The 19,488-nt window shown below is 44.4% G+C and overlaps 1 protein-coding gene across 25 annotated transcripts in view; it reads right to left on the reverse strand.

Annotated features, from left to right (window-relative positions):
- Positions 1 to 19,488, reverse strand: part of NABP1 (nucleic acid binding protein 1) — a 100,320-nt gene that overhangs the window by 78,331 nt on the left and 2,501 nt on the right. For 22 of the 25 annotated variants that reach the window (XM_051623243.1, XM_051623249.1, XM_051623242.1 and 19 more), the window contains exons 3-8: positions 18,395 to 18,466; positions 16,945 to 17,017; positions 16,608 to 16,674; positions 12,330 to 15,107; positions 1,588 to 1,957; positions 233 to 523 (exon numbers count right to left, since the gene is read on the reverse strand). In XM_051623243.1, the coding sequence (XP_051479203.1) occupies positions 14,923 to 15,107; positions 16,608 to 16,674; positions 16,945 to 17,017; positions 18,395 to 18,466 (397 nt within the window). In that variant the 3' untranslated portion in view covers positions 233 to 523; positions 1,588 to 1,957; positions 12,330 to 14,922. The remainder of the gene's footprint in view (positions 1 to 232; positions 524 to 1,587; positions 1,958 to 12,329; positions 15,108 to 16,607; positions 16,675 to 16,944; positions 17,018 to 18,394; positions 18,467 to 19,488) is intronic. The other 3 variants (XM_051623231.1, XM_051623241.1, XM_051623246.1) reach the window with 3 other exon arrangements.

The raw sequence follows: 19,488 nt of genomic DNA on the forward strand, positions 1-19,488 counted from the left end.
GCTCAATAATTAGGTGTAGCTACATTAATTAGTTATAATCCAGAGATTACATGGGATAACAGCAGAGTCTAATAAGGAAAAATGATACTCGGTTTTTGAACATGTGGGTTTGTGGCAACTTCCTTAGAGGGGAGCATGCTTTATAAAAACTGTGGATTCAAAAAAAGCAATTTCAATTCCTTACTGTGAGAAATGAATATTAAGACAGTTCTCAGAAGCCCAGGAAACCAACCTTTCTGTTGCTTTGTCCACCCATCTTCAAAACGTTGGGTAGTTATTTTGAAGCTTGGATTTTCACTGAGCAGTGGGATCCCTGTACTGCCCCAGCCCCATGAGGAGAGCAGGTCCAGCCTTTGGGCAGGGAGCAGAGTTGCTGCCAAGGCTTCCTAGAACATGGTGAGACCCGGGCAGCTGGCTCTGGAGGGCACCCTGTGGTCAGAGGGCTCATTTTCTCATCTGGAGTGCTGCAAGCAAGATGGCAGGGCCATGACTGAATCTGCAGAGGTGAAGGTTTCCTTCTGTGCTGTAGACCAGGATATAAAAGAAATCAGTTCGTGTTCACCTTCTCTAGAGCCCTCAATAACCTCACTATAAACCCCCCCAGTGGTCACCTCCAGCTGCCCACCTGCCTGTCAGTTTATCTTCCTCATCTGCAGTGTGGTTATGCCTGATCATATATGCAAAACTCAAGCCATACACAAATGCTCCCATTAATTAGCAGCTTGTTTCAACCTGGCAAACACGAGCAACATCCGCATGGCCTCCCCATTTCACCTGACAGTTTTCCACTAGCTTTTTCCACACCAGCCTCCTCATGTGAGACAGGCTGCACAGCAATCTCCCTGAAAAATTAAACAGACAGCAGGGAATGGGATTTTGCCTCAATGCAAACTGGAAAGTACTAGCAATGAAAAGTGAGCACAGATTTTGGGCAAGAGGTTTTTGCCAGGTTTGAAGGTTTTGGTGGATGGGGTTGCTTTTGCTATTCTAAGTGGTGACCTGTTCCATGTGCCAGTGGAAAGCAGAGTCCCCCATTAGCCCCACAGATTCACAACACGTATTTTTTACACTTACTGTGGTAGTTCAGGCATTCCCATGGATAAGCATTTGGCTTTCAACCCTCTCTTTTCAACTTAAGAAACAACGTTTGTATTATTCCAAATAGTTTTCCAGTGACTTCATATTTAACTCACAGCCCAGCAGGTCAGAATACTTTTGGTCATCTTTAATACACTTACCCACACGGTGCAGATATATCAAAGCAAAGGCAGTATTTGCAGAATGCCCTCTTTAAATCACATCAAAGTTAGCTGTTTTGCCTCAAAATAATTATTTGCTCAAACCCTGAACAACTTCATGCTATGAACCTATCCACAAAAACACAATGAACATACACCAAGTGATTTTAACACTTACTCCAGAATTATGCTACCAAAGTCAGGTCTCCTTAAGCAACTGTAGAAAGGCAGATGCATGGAAACAAAATGTATTTTTAGATTGTAAAACTAAACATCCTTCTGTTGAAGATAAGGACATACTGTCTTTAAAGTAGGTATTTTGAAAAGTACACAGCTCTTGTTCACTTACCCACTGCTGCTGTAGACTCCAACAACTTTTTACTGCAAATTCAGGCTCAATGTTGGGATATTCAACTTTGTTTGTAACCCTTGAATGGGAATCCCCATGAAGCTTTGTGCCTCCAGGGCAGTCAGCAGGCAGAGGTCAGCCGTTGTCTCCCCCAAGATCTCCACATCAAATGCACAGTCCAACTTTGCAGTAGTTCAGAGGTTTCACTCTGTCCCAGAGTGGTATTTGAAGTCCTAAGTGCTGTTGTCAGCCCAAAGTACAATTTCTGAGCCCTCTCCTGCCTGCTCACCCCTGGGAGAGCCCAGGAATGGCTCCCTGCTCTGCTGAGGAGTCCTGCTTTTAATGGTTTTCTTCAACAGTTCCTCTGTCCCTGTTGAGTAGATTGGGAGGGGAAAAAAATAATTAAAAAAAAAGAAACTCTGATTAATTACAGTATTAAAACCTGACCTTCCAGCAGTTAAGGCAGACCCCTTGCCTTCTGAAAGCCCATCCTGCAGGTGCAAGGGACAGCTTTGATGTTGTAGTTCTGAGTTACTCTTCACCCACCTACAATGTGCATTTTTACTTATTTTATAAATCACCACCTCCAAACAAGACCAAAACAACCCAGACCCCTCTCATTTGCAAGACTCAGTGCTTTTTTAAAAAACAGAAAATGCCTTTTTTAGTGGTGGAGAGCAGACTTTTTTTTTCCCTGTATTAATCACTCCTGTCCTTGCATACAGAGATGTAAATCTAGATACCAGAGATAACTAGGAGAGACAAAACGTACTCATCCTAGATCTAATTTAATTATTTTATAGCACAGATTAGAAAAAGATCCTTTTAAAATAGCTTGAGCTAGCCTGGAGTGAACATGCAATGTCCCCACTTCCCAAGAGAGTCCTGGCCCCTGGACATGCTGGGGAGGAAGGGCAGGAGGTGACCTGACCCACTGCCTCCTCTGCTCTCACTTGGTGGGGCCTGGCTGGGGTACATACCATGTGCACATCCAAGAACCCTCTAAACATCCAGCAGCAGAGCACTTCATGGTTTTCTGGGCAGCAAACTGCCACTACCACGAGCCACAAAGTCCAACAGCTGCTCATCCCAGCTCCATCACTTCCTTCAAAAATTGGTGTAGCAACAGGTATTTCCCAACCCAGCCAACCTGGTGAGACCTGGCTTTGGTATTTGGAAATGCTGCAGTCTTGGTTTATGCAGATATTTTGTTAATTCTTCAGCTCCTTACCCCCACATCTTGGCATCTCATTGCAATGGGCTTTACTAGGCACTTACACAGTAGAGCTGTAAAGAAACCAGCTGGTTAATTTCAGAGAGTGCAGTCCTTACAGCATTCCCCTCTGGGAATTTCTTGAAGCACAGGAAAAAAAATAAATTGTATCACTTTTTCTACCACACCATTAGTTTTATTTCCAAATCCATACTCAGAGGGGAAAAAAAGGTCTCAATATCCCTTCTGCGTTGGGCTACAAACATTGCAGGGGCCAAAGGAGCTGGTACATTACATATAAAAAAAAAAGTAACAGCAGGATCACAACCCTACTGACAATCCAAACCCAAGATGTCACCATCGCTGCAAAAGGTACATTTTGTCACTAAAATGCTTGTTACTGTGGGTCAGCATTAGCCCAGATGGACCACATATCAACATCTGACATAGACAGGTCTTAGCCACAGCCCCCTGGGAACAGTGTCCAGGGGCACCAAAAAGCTTCTATGGGGCTGATCAGAGGTGAGCTGCGGATGGGGCAAGGTGCCCAGCCTGCAATGCAGATCCTGGGCAGAAAGAGCAGAGACAGGCAGGGACAAGCAGGGTCTTGAAAACCCTTGGAGGTGCAGGGTAACAAACAGCTGAACTGCTGGAGCCAAAAGAGTCTGGACAAGCCACACAGCAAGGCTGGAGGCCAAGGAAGGCAAAGATCATATATGTATATAAAAAGAGAGAGAGGAGAGAGAAAATATAAGAGCAAGAAGGATTTGAAGGCAGAAAGAAAGGTACTGTCCTGTGGGAACAATGCATATGTATATACATGTGTGTATAAGTATCCATATATATAGCTATTTTAGTGCCCCCCCCACCCCTTTTTAGTAGGATCAGGTATTGTTTAGACAGCCCCAACAGCAAATCCTTCAAGGCCATGAAGCCAACCAACAAATTCTTATCCTCTCCTTGTCCCCAAAAACTACCCTTTAGAAGGGTACTCCACAGTTCTCTCCTGGTGTCCTGCACCCCATCTCCCAGTGCAAGGCATGACAGAGACATTCAAAAGACATCCAGTTCCACACAAGGCCAACTCACCAGATGTCAAAGATGCAGAGCTACCCCAGCAAGTCTGCAGAATATTTACAAAACAGTTTGCTAAATTATACAAAGGGAATAATTTGTAATGTAATGGTGTGTTTGCATTCTGAATATCTGATTTCCTGTTCAACAAATAACCTAAACACTCCCAACCAAATGAAATGTAGACAAGACTTAAAACATTTGAAGAAAAGCACTCATCCAGAAAATTAAGGTCAACATGGAACAGATGGTGCCTCTGAAAAATGTGGTTTCAACATTTATCTTTACGTAAAATAAAAATCTTTTTAAAACCTCCGGCTGTTTGGTGACAGTTCTACTTGAAATATTGAATCTTGCACTCCACGGATAATAAAAAAGCACTAAAAAATTACTTCAAAATACTAAATCTAAATAAAGTTCTCTCAACTACTGTGCAATAGGATTTTTGTGGGCATGTAAATACGTATCAATAAAAGATAGATTCAATCGCTTCTGTAACCGTTATAAATATTTCAAGTGCTTGCTCCATTTCCATAAATATGACCCACAACTCCCAAGTGAAAAGCTTTTTCATTTGCAGCAGTCAGGAAAAAAAATGTTCCTTTCTTCGTTACCAAAGTCTTTTGAAAGGCTGAATCTGAAGCCCAGAGTGCCAGCAGTTGTGAACAACTTGGGACAACGATGCACAAGATGCCTTCTCTGTCTCGAGTGGACTCCACAAGGGGGCTTGTGGGCAGAGTGGTTGTTCCACAGGAGGGCACACCTACCTGGGGAGGGCAACCAGGCTCTAACTGGGCAATTAAATAATTCTGTAATGCAGAAATGAGCCGGAACAAGCAGAAACAGACCTGACAAATACTCAGTGAGTAAGAACCTGTCAGAGACAAATCAGAATTATATTACAGAAGGTGAGTACTGGTGTAAGCAGGAGTGCAAGTGATCACACAGCAAGGTGAGCAACAGGCAAGGGAAGGCTTGGTGGGACAGACGATGGGCCCCTCTGTGGCTGCCAGCAAAGACTATCTCAGAACAGGTAAAAGAGAGGGCAGCCAGAAGAAACACAGGGCTGCACAGCAGGGATATTTCAGGTTCACCTGAAATGAGAAAAAAAGCCAACCCAAAGCCTACACATCCTGGGCTGAAGTGAACCAAAAATTTTTGGAGGAAGAGGAAACTCCTGCAGTACCCTAAACATACAGTGCCAGGGAGGTGTCCTCCTGTGCATCACCAACCAAGCACCCTGCTGACAGCCTGCAACAGGCTGTTACTTCTGATCACAGACTGTGTGCATCACCCTCCATTAATTTCTAAGTGGCCTCCTTCATACCTGGACTGAAGAAGTAGCCTGGGATAACAACTGCATGTTGGACTCACCAGCTCTGGACATCAAAATAGCCATGGCCATGGAAGGATCTATTTGCTCACAGCACCCAAAAAAATTCTAAACTGTTGTACCTCCCCAGGTGACCTTGCAAAATAGATATGATGCTCTGCAAGGGGAACCAAACAGTGATGAGGATGATGATTCAGCAAACTTGGAAGTGCCACCAAGGCAGAGTCAGACCGTGCCCTGCATCAGAACCTTGGTTAAGAAAAAAAGATGGGTCCTTGTCATAGGTGACTCGCTTCTAAAGGGAGCAGAAGGCTCTATACTCAGGCCAGACCCACTTCTTAGGGAAGTCAGCTGCCTCCCTGGGGGCAGGATTAAGGATATATGGAAAAAACTCCTTACCCTAGATTCAGCCCTCTGATGACTACCCATTACTGATATTTCAGGGAGGCAGTGATGAGGTAGCTACCAGAAGTCCAAGGGCAACAGAGTTCAGGGCCCTGGGACAGCTGGTTAAAGGATCAGGAGCACAAGTGGTGTTCTCCTCTATCCCACCAGTTGCAGGTTTGATGAGGGGATAAAGAAGAGCCAGCAGATTAACTCCTGGCTCCAAGACTGGTGTGACTGGCAGGACTTTGGTTTCTTTGATCATGGGTTGATCTACAGGACACCAGGCCTGCTGGCAACAGGTGGGGAAAGCCTAACCCAAAGGGGAAGAAGGATCCTGGGACAAGACTTAGCAGGGCTCACTGAAAGAGCTTTAAACTAGGTTTGAAGGGGGATGGGGATGAAACCAGCCTAATAGGAGAGAAGCCTGGGAGCTGCGTGCCAGTGCTTTTGGTAGAATTGCTAGCAAGGTCTTGCAGGCTGTTGTCTCAATGGAGGTAGGGGATGGTGATCCATGTGATAGAGAAGACATGAGGGCTTGTGATAGTCTGGTAACTAGGGAAGTGCCTGAGGGTGGTCATGTGGGAATCAGGGCTTGTCCCCCTAAAAGGTGGCAGGACAGTTAGCCCAGCTGAAGTGCATCTACACAAATGCACACAGCATAGGCAACAAACAGGAGCTGGAGGCCATTGTACAGCAAGAAAACTATGACATAGTTGCCATGACAGAAAAATGGTGAAGACCTGCACAACTGAGTGCTGCAATTGATGGATACCAACTTTTCAGAAAGGACAGACAAGGCAAGAGAGGTGGTGGGGTGGCCCTCTATGTTAGGGATAGATTTGAATGCCTAGAACTTAACATTGTAAATGGTAGTGTTGACTGTTTATGGGCAAGAATCAAGGGGAAGGCCAATAAGGCAGACATCATGGTGGGAGCTTGTTACAGACCCCCCCAACCAGGATGTAGAGACTGATGAAATATTCTATAAGCAGCTAGCAGGTCATCCCCAGGACCTGAAAGATGAGCAGAGGGGAAAGAAGACTAGCCTGGCTAAATAGAGAGCTTTGGCTGGACCTCAGGAACAAAGGGAAAGTTTATGACCTTTGGAAAAGGGCGTTGGCAACTTATGAGGAATACCAAGATATAGTGAAGCTACACAGGGGGAAAATTAGAAGGGCCAAGGTTCAAGCAGAACTCAACTTGGCCACTGTGATAAATGGTAACGAGGTTTTTTCAGTAAATCAATAGAAAAAGGGTCAAGTTGGAGACCTGTAACCAGTGGTGTCCCCCAGGGGTCAGTGCTCAGTCTGGTCTTGTTCAACATAGGTGAACAAGGGGACAGAGTGTATCTGCAGCAAGTTCACTGATGATACCAAACTGGGAGGGGTGGTGACACTCCAGAGGGCTGTGCTGCCATCCAGTGTGACCTGGACAGGCTGGAAAGCTGGGTAGAGAAGAGCCTGATGAGGTTCAACAAGGGCAAGTGTAGGGTCCTCCAACTGGGGAGGAAGAACCCCATGCACCAATATAGGGTAGGGGTGGACCTGATGGAAGGCAGCTCCGAGGAGAAGGATCTGGGAGCCCTGGTAGGTAGTACATTATCCCTGAGCCAGCAGTGTCCCCCTGCTGCCAAGAGGGCCTATGGAATCTTGGGGTGTGTAAGGAAGAATGTGGCCAGTAGGTTGAGAGAGGTCATTCTCCCCCTCTACTCTGCCCTGGAATGCTGTGTCCAGTTCTGGGCTCCCCAGTTCAAGAGAGACAGGGATCTACTGCAGTGTCCAGCAGAGGGGAACAAAGTTGACTGGGGAATTGGAGCATCTCCCTTATGAGGAAAGGCTGAGAGAGCTGGGACTCTGTAGCCTGGAGAAGGGAAGGCTGAGGGGAGACCCTATTAATGCCTACAAGTATCTAACAGGTGGGTGCAAGGAGGATGGAGCCAGACTCCTTTCAGTAGTTCCTACTGACAGAATGAGAGGCAACAGGCACAAGCTGGAACGGAGGAAGTTCCATTGAAATATGAGGAAAAACTTCTTTACAGTGAGGGTGACAAGAGCACTGGAACAGGCTGCCCAGGGAGGTTGTGGAGTCTCCTTCTCTGGAGATATTCAAGACCCACCTGGATGCATTCCTGAGTAACTTGCTCTAGGAGATCCTGCTTTAGCAGAGGGGTTGGACTAGATGATCTCTAGAGGTCACTTCCAACTCTGACAATTCCATGATTCCATGAAAATTAGCCCAGTGAGAATAGACTGCTGAGGCACATCCACAAAACCACATAATTACAGACTTACTAACAGTTTTTGTCTAATGGTCTCCAGATATCCAATAGAGCATCCATTATCAATGCACCTTTTTTCCCACTTGGCTTCCAGCCAGTTGCACCCAGGTTTTTGTCACTCATGCCGTCAGCTACAATACTGATGAACTTGCACAGAAGGCTTCCACAAATCCACTTCCCTAACAAAGCTATAGGAAGCTTATTGCAGCAATTTTCCCAATTTGACACAGCCTTCTTACTGGCTTCGTGATACTGACTTACTGGTGGTTTAGGTCCCGCTTCCTCTAAAAATTACCTTTGATTTCCTGCAGTACTGGGGAAAATAAGCTCAGCAAGAGCATTTAGTCTCACTGTCCCTAGCAATAGCCCCTACCAGCAGTAAAGCACAGCCAAAATGAAACTAGATTGCACATACTCCCAAAAGGCTTTCAAGAGAGGCTTTTGCTCAAGGGTTTCTTGCTTCAAGGTCATCCCAAACCACATCACAGACAACTCTGATAAGCAACAGCACAAGAACAGCTTACCGGAGTCTTGCACGTAGTAGAGTAGATCAAGTTCTTTCTCTCCCTATCTAGTGCTTTTTTAAACATTATATCTTTTCTTTTTCAAGAGAAGGTTGTGTTGATTTTGTCAGTCTTGTTGCATAGCCAAGTGCTGCTACTGCACATAGAAATGTCTATCTACATCAGGCTTCAACTCACTATTTCTGAAACTAAAATAAGTCATATTAATTTGTTCCTCCAGCACTTGGTGCTTCAAGTTATTTCCTGGCAACTTCTGTTCTTGGCATTTAAACATTTTTCATATTCAGCTGAAGTCTGACAGCACCATTGGTGATCCTTCTCTGCCTTGCTAATAATTCAGTTGATGGCATGCAGGTGAGTTTGTCCTAATTAAAAAACCCATTTATAAAGTTTGCATTAGGTGATCTGAAAAAAATAAGAGCACTCCATTCAAAGGTTAAATACAAGTAGGCTGCAGAGTTCCATGAAAATATTGCATAATTTAGAGATAAAAATAGTTTTGCTAGACTGGATATGTAGATTTTTACTGCAATCAGCCTAAACCTCATCTCTCCAAGTTACATGCTCAACTTGATTACAGAAAATTCCCTATTAATCAAACTAGGAAGGAGGAAATTACAAAAATTAAGCTAATGCATAAATCATATAATTGTGGAAAGGGCTACAGGACATCATTTAATGCATCTTCACGCTTGCCCTACGCCAGAATCAACTCCCCTCTCTCCAAATCACTCCTGACAGGTATTTGTGCAACTGTTTTAAAAATCTACCCACAAGGCAAGTACCAACCAGTGTGCTCCAGGGCTTCACTAGCCCTTCTGCTACAGTCTCTGCCCTGGCATCTTCCAGCTATCCTGATCTGGGTTATCCCTCTGCCTCCGAGGGAACACACAGCAGGATCTGACCTGAGCAGAAGCACCAGCTCTACAGGTCAGTTGCTAATGGTTGCACTTCGCACCTGCTAGGATGTGTGAGTTTTTGCCTTTTCCTCATTAAAAGAAAGCTTCACAGGTCCTGCACAAGCAGTTGCCCCACCTGCCAGGGGATGAAACAGGTACGTACGGACGCCACACTACGACCCGGCAGCACCAGCACCAAACACGTAACAACAAAGAACCCAAGCTTAGGAATATGGATTCCCAAATGTCTCTTGAGTTAGAAAGAAAAATCTCCACACTGGCTGTGGCTTTCAGCTTTTCCACAGCATTCAGCGTCTTCCCAAGTTACGAATTTGGTATCTGCTAGATCTGCCCTACCACCTCATCCTAGTTTCAGTGACAACCTACTGCCTGCACAGGATCCAATCCAAGTCATGTCTGAAGTCAGCAGGCTGTCTCTCGGCCATGCCCACAGGGCATTCAGCAGAGCTGGGCAAGCGTGGTTCCAAATTTCCCAAATAGTTGTCTACTAGTTTGCAAGACCATTTCACTCTCTGGCCACCAACCTGAAGAAACTTTGGTAGAGGGCAGTGCTGACACACTATAACATGCAGCTTCACTCCTGTGGAGTCTCAGTTAATGATGTAGTGAGCCAATTTTGTCTTTTATATGCCAATTTATCTAACATGTAGCAGCTAGTCAGCCCTGCAGTAACTATACTGCCTCAGATTCTCCACTCTGCAGAGCAGATACCATCCCACTTAAACTTCTGTAGTAAGGAAGCATTTAGTTCTGAAAGTACATTTACAGCACACTAATTTTCTTTCCTGAGTTAAATCCTGATGTTTTACTCCTTCTCTAATGTTGCCCCCTAGGAAACATACAAATTGGGACAGTTTTTATCAGCTGGGGGGTAGGAGGGTGGTTTTAGATGAAGCTATTACAACTGCATTGCTTTGTTGCTGAGAAAAAACATCAGCAATTTAGAGAAATTAAGAAGTTAAATTAAGTCCTTAAGTGTTCCCCTTAGTCATTACCAAACTTTTTTCTAATCCCTTTGAACTTCATCCTCTGTACTTTACTCAACAGCTTGTTTAGGATTCATTTTTTCCATCCCATTTACAAGATGCTGTGTGTTTCTATATGTTCTGTACACACACACACACACGCAAATGTCCATCACTACACAGATTAAAAAGAATAATCCTTACAAAGAGCCACAATTTCAAATTCTGTGGAATTAAGAATAAAGGAATTAGTAGCACGATTAAGGCTGAAGTCAAAAAGAGCATTTCTGAACAAATTCCTGAAGGGCTTTGCTGCAAATTTCAATCTGTTTTCAGACAATTGCCCCTGGTTTTGTACGTTTTCCAGAGGGAACCGGGGACCATAGCTTCAACTAAAACAAACCACCAAGCAGCTATCGTGTTGCCCCTGGAAGACACATACCTTGCAGGCACCAGCACCTCTGGCACCCATGCACAGCACCTTCCATGCCCCTTGCTCCACCTGCAGCTCTGGTGGAGGGGCTGGGGGAGGGTTACTGCAAAGCTCACCCTGGGGGTGCTCCAGACCACCTTGAGCTGGACACCCATCCCAGGATCTCCCTGCAGCAAGGCAGGGTGACAGGAGCACCAGGGTCTGGCACAGCCATTGTTAGCTCTACAGCAAGCACCAACAGAGCCTCCTCAGTGCCACCACAGGGAGTCACAGCCCTGCAACCTCCTCAGGAATGTGTCCTGGCACTGGACTGAGGGGCAACTCCCCAAATCGCCCAATTGTAGCTCAAAAACTAGGTGCTAACAAGAGCACTCATCCCTCTCAAAAGCACTGCCAGAGCCCTCGCTAGGCAGAGCAAATTATTGCTTGGCTCAAGGGTTAAGAATAGCCAGTATGTCTGAAAGGGCAAATCTACGGAGATTAGAGAAGCAGGGGGAACAACCTGGTAGCCAAGAATGCACAGGCCATGAAGCAGCTCAGAAAACTTACCCAGAAACTCTCAAATCCCCAGTGCTTCCCCCAATTCCTACTCCTAACAGCACTTAGGAGAGCTGCATGATGATAACCGTCTTAGAAAACAGGAAATTGTTCTTTGTTTTGTGGATGTGGACATGAATTGCATCAGATAACCAGAGCACAGCCAGGTCCTTAGCAAAACACGAGCGTTAACCACTACAAAGCCCCAAGGAGCTACAGGGTACAGCATTTTTCTAAGCACTCCCCTGGGTCCAAAAACACGCATGAGCTACATGTCTGACAATCCTGGAACACTGCCAAGGGTGTCCTCTGAGAGAGGAAAGCCATGGCACAGAGCCTGCAGCAGCCCGGCACACACAGCACACACTCCCTTAAAGGCATCTGTCCCATGCTGCTGCTGCTCAGCATCACTGGGGTGCACAGGACTGCAACCTGTCAGTTTCAAGTTCAGGCCAAAACTAACTGTGGGGAAAAATAACTGTGGTTTTTCTGCTGTGAAAGCAGTGATTGTGTATCACACACCTTGGCCCAGCATTTCAATTTGTTCTTACAGCACCTTCTCATTTTCACTGTGGACACAGAGTGCATGACCCCACCAGCCACCCAGGACAGTGTTTCAGGGTATAGGACTGCTTTTCTACTTTTGGAAAGATGTATGTTGAGGGTGGACAGAACACATGGAGAACTGCAGCAGCCAGCCAGCAAAACTCTCCTCACTGCCACATGGCTGTACTCTGGCATCAGTCCTTTTGTTAGGGCAGGTAAGAGGAGCTGAGCTGCTCTGGGGTGATGAGAGCTGGGAATGTCGACTCAAGCGTCTCAGGGCTACTCAGCTGCACTGTAGCACTGAGTGGTTTGTGTCTGGGCATGCAAACACCTTCCAGAAGTTTGTTTTATTTCTCCTTTGGCAATCTGTATAACCTAGAATAGGATTGCCCTAACGGCAGCCTGACCTTTAATATCTTGGGAAGATATCTGTAAAGAGACTCCCTAAAGACCTAACCACTGGGCACCCATGAACTGCCCCACAGTGTCAGAGTAATTCATGGCAACTGCTTGTTTACACAGAGAAATGCACCTGTGTCTGTACACCAAGGTGGTATGATCCAAACAGATGTCATGTAGGCTCCCACATTCCTCTGCAAGCTGAGAATGCACTATCTTGACATTGATACCTCAGAGGGAAATAACTTTGTCTTAGGTTCACTGGAAGATCAGAAGACCTTGAAAAATTCCTGATTATATTTACTTTAGGTCCATGCGATTTTTCAGGGCACAGATTTCCCCTGCAAAGAAGTGAAAAATTATTAATAAGCTTAAAGTTTCACATAAGAAACAGGGAGGCAGGAATGCTACTAACCTTGAGAACATGAAGACCAGCCTCTTCCTTTTTTTCCTCCCAATCATCCACTTGAAAGCAAATTTTTAATCTTATGCCACTTAGCAGCAGTAACCATCTCACTTTTCATTTGGAGTTTGTGAACAAGCATTCTGTTTATTATTAGCTTAACAAAAGCTCAAATGTATAGAGCTACAAACATCAGGTACCTCAGCACACACTAGCACAGGGTTCCCCTCAGTTTCAATCTTCTTTATGCTGTAGAGAAGCCAAGAGCACCAGGATCTGAGATTAATGGTGGAGATACCCCAGTAAGTATGAAGTCCCCAGCATGCTGTAACTTGCACTGTCCACTCGCTACCTTTACAGCTACTACTGGAAGGCAGAGCTCTCATACCATACTTACATTTCATTTACCTCTGGAACACGTAACATATACATCACAGGTTTAGAAGTCCTCTTGGCTTCCTTCTCACAAGCATAACAAATGTCTTAATGCAACACTGCATAAGAGGTGGTTCATGCATCTAGACTATACAGGATTTATATAAATAAGTAAGCAATTTAAAGTCCCTGAGTTACATATCACCTCCTTACTCCATTTCCCCAGAAGCCACAGCATGCTTTCTGGTTCACCACTTGGCACTGTGCTTCTGTAACAGCACCCATGGGTGATCTCATGAGGCATGCCACCCTCTTGTGTCCAAGACAAGTTTCACTAGTTCTACCTGGAAGCAGGAATCAGAAGAGCACTTTCCAAGACCAGAGGTAAACAGCCTGCAGGTGTCTGGGCACAATCTCTCTAGACCTCCCTTCAGAAGCTTGTTGTTGTTGCTGATGCTTGCATTAAAAAGAAAGCAGTATTTCAGACTAAGCAAGGAACTTTTGCCAACTAGAAGCAATTTTCAACAAATCATGATGACAGAGTACCAAAAGCAGAAGTACCAAATGTAACTTGTAAACATTAGTGACATAGTAATAGATTCAATTAACATGAACAACAGACAACTCACAATCCAGAAACAGCCTTTTGTCATGAAATCTTTATGGCTTGACAGAAAGTTAAGATTTGTTTTTGAAACGGTTAGTGCAATTTTTTATTTGAGAGGTCAGCTATAAGAAGAGTTAAACAGATAAATCCAGTATGACACCTCAGCTTCCAAGTCATTTTTGAGCCTGATCTGAAATACAGCACTGGACTCTTACCTAGAGTCAAGGCATTTGTGATCTCAGAAATAAAACCACAGTTATTTTTCCCCAGATGGGGATGATGGGGTTAAGTTCTTTACAGGATAATTTGTATTTCATATAAAACTGAGGAAGGAAAGCTTAGCAGCTAAACAGCATCAGAAGTGCAGCTGTGTGTTTGGCCAGTACCTCTGCAATCCACACATACAGCTTCATCTAACACATAATTCCTTTGGAAAAGTGAATGAAGGAAGGAGAAGTAGGCAGCCTCACTGAAGAGTGGGTAATGCAGCATTTGAAAACAGTTCTTTCCTGGAAATTCAGACTCCTACAAAGTAATCCTGGCCTTGAACACAAGGAGTGGCTTACTAACATCATACTCCCCAATACTATCTGAACTTAAGAGCCTCCCCCTCCTGGTACTTCATACAAAGCAAGAAAGGATATCCAAGTTTCTATCCACAGCAAAAATGAGTGTCACTTTCCTTGTCAGCAATAACGGTGTTTAGGGAGAATTTGTACGTAGTGTACACCCTTCTGGAATCAGAAGACAAGCTTCAAGACACTCACCATGCCTTCATCTTTCATCCAGGTTATCCATTCTCTGATTCAGGAGACATCACTATGTGCTGACACCACCATTTCCTTATACTTACTGCTTTTACAAGCTAAGGTCATTCCAAGGACACCTAGTTTACAAGAGCATCTTTGCTCTTCCCATTCATTTATCTTCCAATAACAAGGAACTCCCATTAACCCTAATGGAAGTCAATGTATGGGCACACAGGACATAACAGACCTTTTAAGGCTATATGGCTGACCAACAGATACAGAAAAATACATACATGTAACTAAAATTTGTTTCCATTTATCAAAGGCTACTGAGTTTTAATTGAGACTCTTCAACCTGTTACCCTTACCTTCTCCCCCTACCCCCTTAATTTATGGGAAAGACTCACTGTGCTTCCCTAAGCAAAACAAGAAATAGATCACATCAAGTTTGCTCCATAGACAAGAAGGTAAAAAAAAAACCAAACCAACAATAAAGGACAAACTGGTTCACAGTTAACTATAAATAAAAGTGCAATAAGTGTTCAAGTAGAGTGTGGACTTTAAGCAAGCTGTACAACCACATTTGGCATAGTCATCTTTTAAAGGCTCTGCGTGGGTCCCTCCCATTACTGACAGCAGGGAGATGAGGCTGAACACTATTAGCTGGTGCTGGATTTACAGGTCCTCGCCCATTGCCTCTCCCACTACCTGTGTAAGTGGGGCCATGATTATATGTAAATGGAAATCCAGATTCAGGTCCAGTTTGTAAACCATTTCCTAAAAAGACAGAAAAAAGGTTATCACAAGCTCCACAGACTCAAATCACTTCTCTCCTATTTAAGTTTAGCAACAGGGAATGCACTAAGTTTGCAGCAGCCAGGAAGCCCTAAGCACCAGAAGGAAAAGCCCACCTGGTACTGCAAGACACAGAATCACAGCTTACCTTTTCCCCCCCCTCCCAAACTACCTCCCCTCCATCCCTACCCCCTACTCTCAACTAAAGCAAGAAGGGTCACAGCACTGCATACTGATTCTTTGCCCAGGAGAGAGACTGCAGTCTCAAACTAGACTGGTGCTTTCAGAAACATGCACTGTCTTGCAGGTCACACACCAGAGACAGCAGGGCAGCAGAAGTCAAGGAGAAACAAGCAAAATAAAAGCAGGCTATGCAAAGATCCTTGCATCATTCCCTGCTACCAGGCACACAGAAACAGAAAGCTGCCTTGTGAATTCCAGCCACAGAACCAACCCAGCTAGCAGCAAGTTCTCATGAACATGAGTCACTGCTCATGTCTTGCTGGTAGGGACAGAGCTGAAAGAGAATGACAGGAAGCACTAGGAGGGAAGGAAGAGACCAAAGGAAATGATTGCATTTAAAGACCACACAAGAAGCAGGAAGAGAAAAACAAAGTTTCAGAAGATATGCACAAGCTCAGTGAAAACAAATCTGTCCACCACCCAAAGCAGACACCAAGGAAGTACCTACACGCTAATTGGGCTGAAAACCTATTTGCTTCACCCTGGCACTGAGGGAAGACTGGCCCCAAAGCACTGCCTCTCTTTGCTCAGAAGCATTTATTTTCAAAGAAACAGAAAGGGCTTGTAAGAGAAATAAAAATCATGTTGCTAAAGAGGCAGCAGGGAGTCACTGAACTGAAGCAACACAGCTTTTCAACAGCAAGTTATGGATCAGTTTGCTGTCATCCACCAGCAGAGCTATGTAACACCAGGTGCTGAGACTGGGCACCATGTAGCCAGGCCATAACTAAGGTTCTCTCTCAGCTTACAGCCACTCAAGCCTGAAGTATTTTCCTATTGAAGTTTCAACGTTTAAATACATCACAAAATGAACTAAGCCAGGTCAAATATTGGAATTCAAACTACTACCACTGCTGTTTTGGGGAGCTAACCTAGTAGGAAAGCCAACTGACTGGCCAGATCAAAACAAGTCATTTTTAAAGCCAAGGTCTCTGGCTGTTTAAAAAACACAATTTCAAGTGCTGCAAATACTATTTGAAAGCACAAAAATAATTCAGGATTAGTGAAGTCCCTTTACATGATACAGACACCTTGATCTCTTCCTCTTCTAGGGAACAAATTCTGAAACCATTATTCAGGAAATGTTTATTCTTAAGTGCTTGCACTTAAGTCTAAGAGTCTTTTTTAGAGCATAGTACACTTTTGCCCCACAGTGCAGAACCCTTAGCAAGATAAATTTCTTTTTAAACCCATTAAACGTTTCTCATCCTTTCACTTCCACAAAATGACAAAACTTACCCAGTGGCCCAAAAGTACAAGAACCCATATTACTTGATGCAGAACTATTATTCTGTTCACCCTGTGCCTTCAGAGAAAAGAAAAAACAAACAACAAAACAAAACACAGATCAGAGAGAAAAATTTCACATTTTTACAGAAAGACACTGACTTTTTTCTTCTTGTGTTCTTATAGTGGCTCCACATGGAATTTATCTGCTACTCTAATTATTGGCTCATTTTCATATATCACTTCCAAGTAAATTTTTCCAGGAGAGTCATACCTGATCACAGCCTACTGGGAAGCATTCAGAACAAAGAGCACTTTATGCCAGAAGCCACGGATAAATTTAACATACCAGCTTGTTCTGCCCGATATGTTCTGAGTTGGGCTCACTGAAGTTTGGCACTTCTGAGTATACCATGCAGAACCTGGGGAGAAATCAGGATTATGAAGAACTTCTAAAACTCATCACCTAGAAGCAATTAATCCAGACCCCACTGTTCATAGAGCATCCATAGGTATTAAAAGGCCCTTTGATCCCTTTATAGGTTTGTAGTGAAGCTGTCACATCTTCCTGTGTGGGTGTTTCAGTCAAGTGGAGGCAAGTACACATTTACTCTACGAGATAAAACGGTGTAAAGAAAACAAAAGGTGATGAAAGGGCTCCATTTGCCTTCCTTCCAGGTTCACAATCTTGTCCAGCACCCACTCACAAGGTCACTTGAGGACCAGTCACCCAGCCTGCTCCCAGACTGTGCCTGCATTACATCTCTAGGGAAACCTTCAACACTCCCACATGCTCCCATGCTACAGAATGCTCCATTAACATAATAGCACAGAGGAGTCCAAAACAGGGAATGAAATTCAAAGCACCCTTTTCCATTCAAAGGGAATATGGAACAATAGGCCCACCAACTCACCATATGGAAATTATGTCAGGGTGGAAGAAAGATTTGGATCCTTATGTAGCTTGGACTTGTTAAACAGAAGTGGAGCTCCCACCTCCTGCTGGGAGGCACAGCCCAGTTGAAGACACCTCACTCCAGACTGCTGGAGAGTAAGCCCACTGGATGACACTTCTAAGGCAATGGTTTTGTACCAAAGAAAACTGGCAGGTCACCCCTCACAAAATCCAGCTGAGCATGGGGCATTTTTGAACCATGGAAGACAGGGCCAGCCCACCGTCCCACTTCCCTGACAATTACAAGGCCTCCCACAAGGTTTTGTGCAACAGCCAAGTACTGCTCTGGTTAGAAAATGTTGCTAGTTATCCTGCTGCTTGTCAAGTATGTTACTCATGTTTGTTCTTAGTCAGGAGGAGTCACCACCTCAGTCTGTGGGCAGTTTAAAGCAGGTTTAATGAGGCTTGCTTCTGTTTAGATATGATTCACTGAAGCTACCTTTGTCTTCCTTCTTTGCAATGCTTGCCTCTAAAGCATGATACATACACACACACACACACAAGGCTTCCACCAAAATGAAGTAATTATTCAAGCAGAGATTTAGGTAAGCAATGCAGACTAAGGCCCCTGTCATTGATAGAATCCCCCCTTTAGGTTAAACCCAGATCTGTCATGGAGGCCTATTTTCCCTCAACATACCTATGAATCCAGAGGGTAACAGCTCATTATCACAACATGTAAAAACTCACACCACAGTTGCCTGTACTGTACCTATCCATCACTAATTGACACACTTTTGCTGTTCTAGCTTCCATTTCCTAAGAGCCACCACATCTTATACTTACCACGGTGCTCTGCTGAAAACGGGACATAACACCACAAGGATAAACACACGATACTTACTCCCCAATTTTGTGCAGCTCGCCACCTCGTCCTGTGTAAAGTGTCAGGCATCCTTTCCAGAGAGATGCATACCTGGCCAAAGAAAGCAGCAAAGCAGTCTCTTAGTGAATGAGAAATACCAGTTTTAAAAGGAAAGCAGAAGCACTTCCAAGAGTTAATAAATATTACAGATTAGCATGGTCTAAAAAAATTCCCAGGGACTCCAACTTCACCACACTAAAATTTTATAGATCCCCATGTTTTACTTCTAGCGAAAGGTACTGGAAGCTCAGCTGACTCCTTTGGCAGTTCAGGAAAGCAGCCAATTATTTTGAGACTGGATGCTGCTTTCCTGGCTGGAGCAGCCCTTATGACTGTTCCTGCAGAGGAAAGGCGTTTTGCCAGAAGCAGTATCTGTACTACCATCCACTGACAGCTTTCAGTTCTGCTTTCAGCAGGAGCCAGGAATAATGACCTTTGTTCACTGGAGTATTACAGATACTGCTACTGAATGTGTAGCATATGAAGTGCTTACTTTTTTAGTATAGGTGCTTACCAGATGTGGGTTTTTTGTAAAGGCACAAGTTTGACCATTACATTCCAAGTGACAGAGAAATGCAATGAAACAGTTTCTTGGTTGTGGAAACATTCACTTACGAGACAGAATGAGTGCACTCTGGTCTTTACAGTGGCACTGGAATTCAAGCAGTGGAATTTGAGTGATACAGAACTTTCTGTAGAGTTACTCCTTTCAGTGAAGGGCATTGTGCATGTGAAGAAAACAATGAAAATACAGACCAGAAACTGAGGTACAGCACAAGGCAGTTAACAAGAATAGGGTTGTCTTCTAGCAACAGAAATAAGGAGCCCCAGCAACTGCACTCTCAGGAGTCACAGATAATCTGGACAAGTCACCACTTTTTATGCTCTGGGTCTATCTCTGGAACAGAGATAACAAACCTTGCTCTTGCCCTTTGCCTTATCTGCTGAGACTGGGAGCCATCCCACTGCTTACAGCAGAGGCACCAGGGAGGAGTCATGTCAGCAGAACAGGACAATAATGCCAATGCAATGATAACCTGCCCTGTACTTCAGCCCCAGCAGTAAAGCACAGC

The sequence above is a fragment of the Apus apus genome, chromosome 6, assembly GCF_020740795.1.
Source record: "Apus apus isolate bApuApu2 chromosome 6, bApuApu2.pri.cur, whole genome shotgun sequence".
Classification (NCBI taxonomy): domain Eukaryota; kingdom Metazoa; phylum Chordata; class Aves; order Apodiformes; family Apodidae; genus Apus; species Apus apus.